The following is a 12,714-nucleotide window of genomic DNA, read 5'->3' as shown; positions in this document are numbered from 1 at the left end:
AAATATCCAGAGGAACCAGTCATGTGTGATTGGAGTGTTGAAACTTTCAGTCTCATCACTGCTGTTCCCCATGCCCTACCTCTGGAGAGGGGCAGTGGGCTGGAGATTGAATCACCAACGACCAATGATTTGATCAACCATGCCTATGTAACGAGGCTTCAATAACAACCCGAAAGGATGGAGTTCAAGAACTTCCGGGTTGGTGACACATGGAGGTTTGGGGAGAGTGTGATATGCAGTGAGGGCATAGAAGCTCCATGCTCCTTCCCACATATCTTGTCCTATTCATCTGTTTCATCTGATTGCTCCTGAATAAATAACCAGTAATCTAATCAGTAAAATATTTCTCTGAGTTAAAGATACTTTAGCAAATTAACGGATCCCAAGGAGGGGATTGTTGGAACCTCCGATTTATAGCTGGTCTGTCAGAAGCATGGGTGGCAAACTTACGATTGGTGTCTGAAGTGGGGGGAAGGAAGTCTTATAGGACTGAGCCCTTAACCTGTGAGATTTGAGGTTATCTCCATGTAGATAGTCTCAAAAATGAGTTGAATTAAAGGATACCCATCCAGCTAGTATCAAAGAATTGCTTGATGGTGCTGAAAAAAAAATTGCTGTCAGAATCATAGGTCTTACAATTACCTCCTCCCTTCTGCTGCCATCACCGCCACTCCTGTTCATGAACATGTGTTAATATGCTTGAGGCTTTTGTTGTGAGAGAATGAAGAAGAGATGAGAGGTAAGGAACCACAGGGACAAAGGACAGGATGGAGTTTTCCAAAGATAGAGTCTGACTTCTTGCACAGAAAAGAAATGCAGGGAAAAGGCAAGAGAGGTAGTTTTGTTTGATGCCCCAAAATCAAAAATCTCCCCAGAGCAACAGAGAGGAATCTCTTGTCATTTCTGTGTGCACATCGGTGGTTATGTCCAGAGGAAATGTGAGTCGGAACTGAAGTAGTGGGAGCTGTGCACAGCAGAGCATCAGGTATGGGGTGGCCTCAGCCAGGACACCAGCAGCGAGAGTGGTGCCAGTTGTTTTCTGTAAATGGTTTGCAGGCAGCAGGCTCTTTAGAGAAGTTCAGAGTTCAGAGACAATGTCTGGGTGTTTCTAGAGAACATAAGAGCCTCCACTGGGCCATAACTGGGTATATGTGGATGAGGCTGGGACTGTGGTCCTGTGTCAGGCAAGTTGAAGGATCTGATTTTGCAAACTTCCAGTATTAGTATCATTGACCTTATTTGTTGCCAAGTCTTCAGTGGTTTGGTGAACATTGGGTTACATATACAATTCTTTTCTTCATCGTAGATACATGAGCTCATTCTGAGCTGGATCTATGTACTAAACACTCCTGTATCCCCCATAGGATAATGTCTTGCACATGGTGAAGGAAATTCCCAGTTTCTATTTTTCTAATGTTTATTTATCTATTTATTCAGAGAGAGAGAGAGAGACTGAGAGAGTGCACATTGTGTGCATGTGTGTAAGATTTAGGGAGGGGAAGAGAGAAAGAGAATCCCAAGAAGGTGCCACGCTGTCAGCGCGAAAGCCAACATGGGGCGCTATCTCATGAACCATGAGGTCATGACCTGAGTTGAAATCAAGGATCAGCCACTTAATCGACTGGGCCACCCAGGCCCCCCTCCCAATTTCTACTTTAATGCCCTTTCCAAAATTACCTCATGTCAACCTCTGGAAGGCTTTCCCTAGGAGCAGTCTTCCCAGAGCCCCATGCATGTCCTTGTTCCTCAGGCTGTAGATGAAAGGGTTCATCATGGGGGTCACCACAGCATACATCACTGTGGCTACTGAGTCCTTCATGGAGTAAGTTTGGAGGGGCTGCAGATATACCATACAAAGCGTCCCATAGAACAGGGAGACCACAGCCAAATGTGAAGCACAGGTGGAGAAGGCTTTGTATTTACTAGAAGCTGAGGGTATTCGGAGGATGGCTCTGACAATGTAGACATAGGACATGATCATGAATCCTAGTGGGGCAAGGAAGATGAAGGATCCTGTGGCAATCAGCATCGTGTGATTGACTTGGGTGTTAGAACACGCGAGCCTCAGCAGGACATACATCTCACAGAAGATGTAGTGGATCTTCCGGGAACCACAGAAGGTCACCCTGGTCATGAGGAGGGTGTGGGTGAGGCCATAGAGGACAGAAAGTGCCCAACACAAGGTGAGGAGCAAAACGCAGAGTCCAGGGCTCATGGCCATGCTGTAATGGAGGGGGCGGCAGATGGCCACATAGCGGTCATAGGCCATTGTCACCAGGATGAGGTTGTCCAGGGCCACCAAGGAGACGAGGAAGTAGAGCTGCGTCAGACACCCTGCATAGGAGATGGCTTTGTTCTGAGACTGAAGGCTCACCAGCATCTTGGGGATTGTGTTGGTGACGAAGAAGAGGTCGGTGAAGGAGAGGTTGGCCAGGAAGAAGTACATGGGAGTGTGCAAGCGGGGATCAAAGCTGATGGCCAGGATGATGAGCACATTTCCCACCACTGTGACCAGGTACATGGACAGGAACATCCAGAATAGGATCTGCTGCTGCTCAGGACTCTCCGAGATCCCCAGGAGCAGAAACTCGGAGACTCCACTCTGGTTGCTTCCATGCATTTTCCCAACTGTCTGCAACATAGGCACCAACAAATGTTTACTTAATGTCCTCAGTTGAATAAGGACATTTAAATAAGCAAAATAAACTGTTTTCTTAGCATCAAAAATACCTTAGGTTAAAATTTATAACTCTTTTTTGGATTAAGAGAGAATGCAGTGGCATATGAAAGCTGTTAATAACATGGAAAATTTTCATGCAACTTAGTCATTCCAGCAACTTCTAATCTAGCATACTCCATACTGTAGGAATAATGTCCATGTCTTATTTTAAATCATATCAACTTACAACTTTCTTGAAGTGCTTAAGATTAGTATGGTACATTATGATATTGTATAGACTTGCATGATATTTAAAACAGATGTATGCAGTAGAAGAAATTGCTGTTATACAATTGGACCAGGGCAAAAAGTAAAAATATTGGAAAGGAAATGGAAAAATTATCATTATTTGCTGATAGGATGATGTACTTGGGAAACCTAAAACAATTGACTAAAATATTAAAATGCCTCAGAAATAAAAACTAATTTGAAAACACTTCAAATCTGAGCTCTAACACTTTTATCTGTGAAACTTCCAGCAAGTTACTTGAGCTTTTTAAGTCTCCATTTCTTTATGTGAAAAGTGGGTGAGAATAAAATGAAGCAATAAAGAGCTGGCTTGCAGTAAGGACTCAACAAATATTTATTATTATTATTATTATTGTTATTGGTAAGCAATAATCAGGAATAATAAGTTAAAAATATGGTGTGAAAGGGTTGCCTGGCTGGCTCAGATTGAAGAGCATGAAGCTCTTTTTTTTTTTTTTTTTTTTTTTTTTTTTTTAAGTTTATTTACTTTGGGAGGGGAGGGGGCAGAGAGAGGAAGGAAGAGAGAGAATCTCAAGCAAGCTCTGCACTGATGTGGGGTTTGATCCCATGAACTGCGAGATCATGACCTGAGCCCAAATCAAGAATTGCCACTTAATTGACTGAGCCACCCAGATGCCCTGAGCATGTGACTCTTGATCTTGGGGTTGTGAGTTTGAGCTGCATGTTGGGTGTATAGATTACTTAAATAAAAAAAAAAAAACAACCTAAAAAACAAAAAACAAAAAACGGGCACCTGGGTGCCTCAGTTGGTTGAGTGGCTCTGGATTTCAGCTCAGGTCATGATCCCAGGGTCATGGGATTGGGCCCTGTGTTGGGCTCTGCTCAGCATGGAGCCTGCTTAAGATTCTCTCTCTCTCTCTCTCTCTCTCTCTCTCTCAAATAAAAAAATAAAATTATATATATATATATATATAATGTGAAACAACCCAATCACATTATCAACAAACAAATCTATGCATTAAAATGTTAATATTCAGGTAGGATATTTAAATTCTTCACAGATGCATACAGCGAAAACTTAGTAAATGGCAAAACATACCAAGATTCTAATTCTACTGGATTAATCAAAATTTAAACTATTCGAAGTAAAACTTTGAACAGGGTTTTAAAGAAAACATCTATGTTTAACCTCAAAATAATTGTGAAAGCCAGCTAGAGAAACGTTGAAAAAGAGAGAACAAGGGGACAGTTTTGCTGCCATATTTAAAGGGCTATAAAACTGTGTGGTATTGGTGCTGGAATGAACAGATCAATGGAAATGGAGAGAAACTTCAGGTACAGACCAAAGAACATGTAGGATTTAGGTGATAATTACAGTAGCACTTTTATTGGGCGAAAACTTTTGTATTTATTCAGTAAGAGGCATTGAGACCACTAATCACTTTGGGGGCAATATGAGATCAATATTTTCTTTCTTACCAAGCACATTTCAAGCACACCAAAGATTAAAGTAACTTAATGTGTCTTTTTTCCTTTTGAAAACCTAAAATATAAGGAATAAACATCTTAAAAATAAAAAAAAAAAGAATAAAAAAGAGGACATATAAATAAGTTACACTGAATTCCACTGTGTAGACATAAATAACAATGGGGCACATTTTAATGATTGTATTATTTGAGATGTGAAGGATGAAAAAGGCCAGGCTATGAAGTCTAGATCAAACAGCGCTCTAGGGAGCTGCATGTGCGAAGCACCTGAGGGGGCCTTTGTTGTATGTAAGGAGTTAAACATGGGTCAGTATGGCCCAACTGAAGATCAGAGTAGTGGGATGTGGGATTATGCAGGCAAGCAGGTGTCAGGTCCTGCAGAGACTTGTTAAGATTAAAAAAATTTTTTTAATGTTTATTTTTGAGAGAGAGAGAGAGAGAGAGCTAGTGAACGGGCAAGGGGCAGAGAGAGAGGGAGACACAGAATCCGAAGTAGGCTCCAGACTCCGAGCTGTCAGCACAGAGCCTGACGGGGGCTCTGAGTTTGTGAGTTTGAACTCACAAATTGGGAGATCATGACCCGAGCTGAAGTTGGACGCTTAACCGGCTGAGCCACCCAGGTGCCCTTAGACTTGTCAAGGTTTTAAAATTTTATTCTAAATACAGTAAAAAGCCTTAAAAAAATTAAGCAGAAGAGGGTATATTTATTTAGCAACTTTTCTATTTGTATTTTACCAACAGTGTTTTAATAATTAGCTATGGATTTTCATTTTTAATCAAATGCTTTTTCAGTGCCTATTACACTGTTAGCTTTGGTAATATTGAACCACATATGCATTCCCAGTATAAAATACTGAAATTGATTTGCAATTATTTTATTTAGGCTTTTATAGTCATTTTTATGAATGAGGTTTATCTATAGTTTCTTTTTTTACGTGCCATTCACTTTTTAAATTTTTTATTTTTAAAGTTTATTTAATTTGAGAGAGAGAGAGCAAGCATGAGTGGAAGAGGGGCAGAGAGAGATGGAGAGAGAGAGAATCACAAGCAGGCTCTGCCCTGTTAGCATAGAGCCCAACGCGGGGCTGGAACTCCTGAACAATGGAATCATGACCCGAGCCGAAATCAAGAGTTGGATGCCTAACCTGCTGAGCCACCAGGCACCCCCTTAAGATGTAAATTTTTAAATAAACCCCATGGAATTCATTTCCCCCAAATAACTTTTAATATATTACAATCTATTGATTATTTTTCAAAGTTTCCAGTATTAGTAATTCAAGCAATACAGAAAATTTTAAATTGAAAGAAAGCAAGCATCATCCCCACTTCTGCCTTGCAACCACTGTAACATTTTGGTGAATGTATTTTCAGCTTTTTTGTTTCCCTCATCTTTAGTCTGTCAACAACCTGATGGGTGACTTTCTCCAAGTCAACATTGTCATTTATTATATATTTTTCTTGTTGAAAAACTTTATATTGCTGCCTGCATGATTTTCTTTGATCTTAAAATTAAAATTTACCAACTTCTATTCAGTAATTACACTGAATTCCGCTGTTTGGAGATAGATAACTGTTCACATTTTGATGTTCTTATTATTTGAGATGTGAGGGATGTTTTTCCTTCACTGATTTATCTGACTTAGAATGTCCTTTCCAATCTTAAAATTATGTCTCCCTTCATTTTATGAGAATCTTCTTTAATGCTCTCCTTATTATTCTGTGACATTTCTTGGAACTCATAACTATACATTAATGATAAATTAACATTTCATTTTGGTGACACTGCTCCATCGCCTTTAAAAATACCTGTAGCAAACCCCAACCTGCCTCTTTGAAAATGAATAGACAGATTAAAATAGTGCTTTGTGTCATTCCGAGTATTCAGGTGAATAATCCTTTTATGCAAGAGACTTATTAAAAAAAGTTAAAAAAATGAATTCATAGTACCAATTGCAGGTGGATATTGCATCTGTCAAAGAGAGTGACCCTCTTTTAAGAGATTTTCCTTTTGGGTGAAAAATAAGATCATGGAATTTAAAAATATAATGGTGGGCAATTGAGTTTTGGCATGACAATATGAGGAGGTCCACTGACCCACTTCTAAATGACACATGTGAAAATATTAAATAGAAGGATTTAAAACCAATGGAAATGGTCCTAAGGGCAAACAGCAAATGAAGAAACATTCAGGAACATCTTTGAAAACTCAGTAAGAAATGTGGAAAATAAAAAGATGGGAAAGCAGCAACCACTGAAAAACTATAGACTGGCTATACATTAATCTTTAAATATAGAAGTAGATTTTAGAGATTAAAAGTAGGCTTTAATTTAAAAAGGTAATTAGAGGGGCACCTGGGTGACTCAGTCAGTTAAGCGTCCAACTTTGGCTCAGGCCATGATCTCATGGTTTGTGAGTTCGAGCTCCCTGTCGGGCCCTGTGCTGACATTTCACAGCCTGGAAGTCTGCTTCAGATTCTGTGTCTCCTTCTCTCTCTTCCCCTCTCCTGCTCGCACTCTGTCTCTCTCTCTCTTCCAAAGATAAATAAACATTAAAAAAAATTTTTTTAAAGTTTATTAGAGACAAAGGGGGATACTTTATAAGGTTAACAGGGTAAATGGATCAGTAAGAAAACAATGATAAACACATATGCACTGAAATATATACTAGAAAACAAACACATGAAAGGAGAAATAAATAATTCAAAAAGAGTAAGTGGAGATTTCAACATTACACTTTCAGTAGTGGATTGAGCAACTAAGCAGAATTTCAACAAGGAAGTAGAGGACTTGAACAATACTCTGCATCAACTATACCTAACAATAAACGTAGAACACAGTGCCCAAGAACAACAGAACAAGGTTCATTTCAAGTGCCATTGGGACACTCCAGGATAGACCATATGCTAGGCCATACAACAAACCTCAATAATTTTAAAAGGATAAAAATGACACCAAGTATGTCCTCTAAGTGCAATGGAATGAAATTAGAAATGAATAAATTGAAAAAAGTTGAGAAAATTCACATATTTATGGAAATTAAAGAACACGCTCCAAAATAGCCAATAGGTCAAAGAAAAAATAAAAAACAAGATCAGAAAATACTTTGAAATGAAAACAAAGGTACAACATACCAAAATTTATGGGATGCCATTAAAGTAGTACTTAGAAGGAATACTTTTGTTGTAAATACCTATATTAAGAAAGAAGGAAGATCTCAAAGCAATAACCTACCCTTATATGGTTAACATGGTGATAGTCCCCAAATAGATCTACAGATTCAATGCAATTCCTGTTGGAATCCCAGCTGACTTCTTTGCAGAAATTGTACAAATTGATTCAAAATTCAGATGGAATTTCAAGGGACTCAGGATAGCCAAAACAATCTTGAAAACCAAGAGCAAATTTGGAGAATTCACACTCCCCAGTTTTAAGACTTACTACAAAGCAACAGTAATGAAGACAATGGGGTACCGGCATAAGGATAGAAATATAGATCAATGGAAGAGAATTGAGAGTCCAGAAATAAAACCACGTATGCATGGTAAGCTGATTTTTGACAAAAGTGCAGATTACACAGCGGGGAAAAGATATTTTTAACAAATAGTGCTGGGCCACAGGTCACATGCCAAAGTTGTATTCTTCTCACACGCCATATATAAAAATTACTTTGAAATGGATCAATTTGAAATTGAACGTAAGAGTTAAAACTATAAAACTCTTAGGAGAAAACCTAGAGAAATTTTGTGATGTTGGATTTAGGGGAGGGTTCTAAGATATGACATCAAAAGCATGAGCAACAAGAGAAAAACCACATTCATCAGAATGGCATTGATAGCAGAAAACAATGAAAAAGTGTGAAAATTATGAAACAAAAATTATGAAAAATTATGCCATATTTTACTTTCATAAAAGTAAAATACTTTCCACATCACCATAATACAGCAATAAAATACAAATAAACAAAAAATGCCAAAAGGGAAAAATGCTTGCCACGTATGTGATAGACAAAGGCTTAATAGGCTTTATAGAGAAATAAGTTTTTTTTTCAGTAGGCTTCACACCCAGTGCGGAGTCCAAAGTGGAGTCCGACCTGGGGCTTGAAGTCTCTACCCTGAAATCCAGACCTGAGCTGAAATCGAGAGTTGGATGCTAAACCAACTGAGCCACCCAGGCATCCTGAGGAAGAACTGTTTTAAGTCAATAATAAAATTACCAACCCTCATTGGAAAATAGCAACAGACATGAACAAAAGAAGACTCACAAAAGAAAAAGGTCAGAGTCAATAAACATAGGAACAAACATATAGCTTTGCTACTTATCAAAAGATGGGATGAACAGGCAGTTTTATATCTGATGAAATGAATGATTATAACTTTCTAGAGGGAAACCTGACATTCCATTTCTTAAGCTCTTAAAAGGGAGATTCCTCTGAGCAATCTCAGTTTTAGGAATGTATCTTAAAATATAATCCGATAGAAACATAGACATGTATGTATAAAATGTTTATCAGGACCTTGTTAAAAATAATAAAAAAAGGGCAGCTCAGTCGGTAAAGTGACCAACTTTTGATTTCGACTCAGGTCATGATCGGGAGCCACATCGGGCTCTGCACTAATAGCACAGAGCCCGCTTGGGATTCTCTCTCCCCCTCTCTTTCTGCCCCTATCCCCACCCCCAAGTGCGTGTGATCTCCCTCTCAAAATAAATAAACACTAAAAATTTTTAAGGAGTAAAAAAGAAAAAAGAAGCAATTGAAACTCTCATCATTAGAGACACATTTAAAGAAACTGCACAATCCATACATTTAAAGGCACACAATTAAGCCATCATAGATAGGTGTGTATTCCACATATATGTATGTTTATGATAATTGTTAAATTAAAATATAATTTATTCCTACTTGGTAATATAGAAAAATGATCAATTATGCTTAGGTGATATTGGTTGTATCTAGTCCTAAGTGTCCATGTGAGGAGGAAACAAGGAAATGCAGGTAAAGTACATTGCACTGGCTGAGCACCCCCCTGCTGCACAATGTGCACTTTCTAAATTACGGATCTTACCATGTGGCTTCTCTACGGTAGCAGAGCTCCCCATTTCCTCTGGAATAGCCCATGATTATGGCCAGGTGGTCAAAGTGCCAGGATCCCTCATCCCTTGTGGATCTCTGGCTCTCCCTACTCCAGTGATGGCTCATGGCTTGTATTTTCTAAGTACTCACAATGCTTTGCTTTTGTCCTTCGCACCAGCTGTTCTTTTGTTTTACTGAATTTTAAGTGAACGTTTTCTCTATTCTGTGATTCCATTGCTCTTCTGGCAAGATCCATTATAGCTCTCACTCAAGTATCTCCTTCTGGTGGCATCTTCTCCTGCCACAGAGATACCATTCTAAACTCTCTATCATTTCCTGGTCTTTACATTTTTTTAAGGACACCCTATCCCACATTTTGCTTAGTTGTCTGTTCTCCTGGGAGACTTGTGAGAGCCGTCAGAGCAGGGGCAGTATCGTTTTCTTTCCTGTATCTAAAGGACCTCTCAAGGGCCAGGTATGGCATAAGGATTAGGAAGTGAGGGCTGAGCTGAACTCTATAGAATATTAGGCATTCTGTGCATTTGAGCTTCACGAATAGGGAAGAGTCATAAGCCCAAGAGCCTCAATGAATAAGCAACACTATGGATAAAAATGTAGTCATTTGGGTAATGAGCCAGTGTGCCATGGGCGTGTCGGGTCTGTTTTGCAGGTTCAGGCTGAACGTGATAAGTTTGTAGTAGCAGTAGAAGGAGCAAATGTAGATGTGGGAACTGAGTGACCTAGGAGAGTAAGGTAATTTGGAGTGCCAGGATGCAGGTGAAGCCAGCAGGGAGAGGCCCAGCATTTAGCATATGAGTAGATTTGTTATCTCAGTGAAAACATTTGAATTCCCAGATGTTTAGCACCCACGGTGCAGGGGAAGGACATTCTGGGTCATATATTTGGGTCCAAAGCTCAATTTAACACCCACAAGTGGTTTTTAAACAAATGTTTACTGAGTATTTGGCCAGACATTATGTTGAATGACACCTCTCTCCCCTGACCTCCCCCCACCTGCCCCTGCTTTTAGTCCACACAGCAAATAGCACTGTTTGTTTCCATTATCCCATTTTCTGGATGAGATGACTGAGATTCAGTTGATTAATGAATGTTCCCAATTTCTTCGACCAGTAACCGATGGAGTTGGGATTTGACTCTTCTTTTGTGTTTCTAAAGTCCACATCCTAAATGCTGTGCTGCAGACATGCCTACCTCACTGTGGGTTTAGAGACTACCCCACAAATACTGGATGTGGAAGCACTTCTCCAACTTAAAGCCCTGTGTAAACGGGAAGTGCTGTAATGAGGATCTCAAAAGGAGTCCCCTTATCATTTCCCTATGTTCTGACTGCCTCCCATCTCTGCTCCAGTAGCAAATCCTGCTCTTAGAACCAAGAGGGATAGGTGCTCCATTCTTGTCTCCATCCTGGACGTGGCTGTTCACCCCACTCACATAGGAGCAACTTCAGCATGCCTGTGTCTGCAGGGAGTGACCCAGGTTGTTGAGGGGGTACTTATTTGTGGCTGGCCCCTTGGTGTTGTGTACACAGAGGAGAGAACAGTGAGGAACTGTATTATTATGGCCTTCACATGCGAAGGGGTGTGGATTGGTCAAGTCAGTAGCTAGCAAATAAAAGAGAGACAGAAGGACAAGTCAGGCTGTCTGCCAGATGACTTAAGTGCCATACCTGCAAAGGGGGCCGGTTGGGGGAAGTCATTCCCCGCCATGGAAGACATTCAAACAAGCTCACAATACAGCGGGTTGAGTTGTGATTTCACAGTCTACTCAAGTACTTAGTGGAGATAGACGATAGTTAATTCTCTTTTAACCCTAGGATTCCAAATTACAGAGCAATCATGTGCTAGTCCTTGGGCATTTGAGTTAAAATAGGAGTGATCCTTAGGACATGCTTTTTTGTGTGTCCACATCTGTTCATTACTCATACAGTTCTGTTAAGTCTCTACACTATGACTGAGATCATTTGTTTCTCAGAGTGTGTAAGTGAGGCTTCAAGTTGAAGGGACTGCTTGCCTCTCAGGAAAGCAAAGAGTTTCCGTGAAAATGGGAACTGATGGGCTCATCCCAGAGACCACTCCAAGACCCCCGAAGTGACCTCAGGATGAAAAAGAGCACCATGGCAATGGCCTGAGTGTCTCCGTTCTGAGCACTGGCTACCATCTCTGTTTCTGTCATGGAGACAAAGGTTTTCCACCTCCCGAGACCTCATCAGAAACTACTGCCTCCCAAAGTCAGAGGACACCCAGAGGCCATGATGGCTCTGCTTTCGAGCCCTCAAGGCAAGTGTCTCCCGCATTTTAGTGTGCATCAGAATCACCTGTGATACTTTAAAACAAAAAGCTGCTTTTCTGGCCCCCTTCCTGGAAAGACTCGTTATGTTTTGAGAACCAAGCCATTTTTAACAATCACCTGGTGATTCTGATCGTGCACTTTGGGGAATCCTGTTCTGAGTCTGTAAGAGTCCGTGGTTTCTGAAAGCTTGTGTGGTCAGTTGGCCTTAGAACATAAGGCTCTCTGCAGTGTGGCTGGGTGGAGAGGGGAGAGAATGGGTGGTGGGAGGCCGTACCGGCAAGGGCTCCAGACTCAGCATTAGAAAACTGTCTTCTCGGGGCACCTGGGTGGCTCAATCGGTTAAGCATCCGACTTCGGCTCAGGTCATGATCTCAAGGTCTGTGGGTTCGAGCCCTGCGTCGGGCTCTGTGCTGACAGTTCAGAGCCTGGAGCCTGTTTCAGATCCTGTGTCTCCCTCTTTCTCTGACCCTCCCCGTTCATGCTCTCTCTGTCTCAAAAATAAATAAATGTTTAAAAACAAACAAACAAAAAAAACCTGTCTTCTCTTACCTCCTGGGTTGCTCCCTAGCTGCTTGAGCTGTGAACCTCCTCATCCCACCCCTTAAGCCCTTTTTGCAGGCTTGAGGATTACATGTGACAGCATGTGATAGCACTTTGAAAACTGTGGAGTGCTAAGAGGTTGGAGGGATTGTTGTATTACCTTTAAATACTAAGGGGTTAGATTATATGAAGACTTTTAAAGCATGTGGGTATGTTCATGAGAGATAAATGGATAAGAGAAGAAAGATGTGTGTGTGTGTGTGTGTGTGTGTGTGTGTGAGAGAGAGAGAGAGAGAGAGAGAGAGAGAGAGAGAGAGAGACAGGGAAACAGAGAGAGAGGGAATGTTTGAGATGTCCAGACCTTACCCACTGCTCT

General features: G+C 40.6%; 1 protein-coding gene across 1 annotated transcript; it reads right to left on the bottom strand.

The window, feature by feature from the left end:
* Positions 1 to 1,678: 1,678 nt before the first annotated feature.
* LOC109255091 (olfactory receptor 1D2-like) lies at positions 1,679 to 2,668 on the bottom strand. Its single transcript, XM_019429506.2, has one exon. It carries the CDS (start codon positions 2,639 to 2,641, stop codon positions 1,679 to 1,681), a length of 963 nt encoding a protein of 320 aa, XP_019285051.2. The 5' UTR covers positions 2,642 to 2,668.
* Positions 2,669 to 12,714: the final 10,046 nt, after the last annotated feature.

The sequence above is a fragment of the Panthera pardus genome, unplaced genomic scaffold (genome assembly GCF_024362965.1).
Source record: "Panthera pardus isolate Hobbes unplaced genomic scaffold, ASM2436296v1 HiC_scaffold_3, whole genome shotgun sequence".
NCBI lineage: Eukaryota > Metazoa > Chordata > Mammalia > Carnivora > Felidae > Panthera > Panthera pardus.
This window is presented reverse-complemented; position numbering and strand designations above follow the sequence as displayed.

Excerpts from the sequence above, each read along its gene's own strand:
- LOC109255091 (XM_019429506.2), bottom strand. The coding sequence starts at position 2,641 with ATGTTGCAGACAGTTGGGAAAATGCATGGAAGCAACCAGAGTGGAGTC.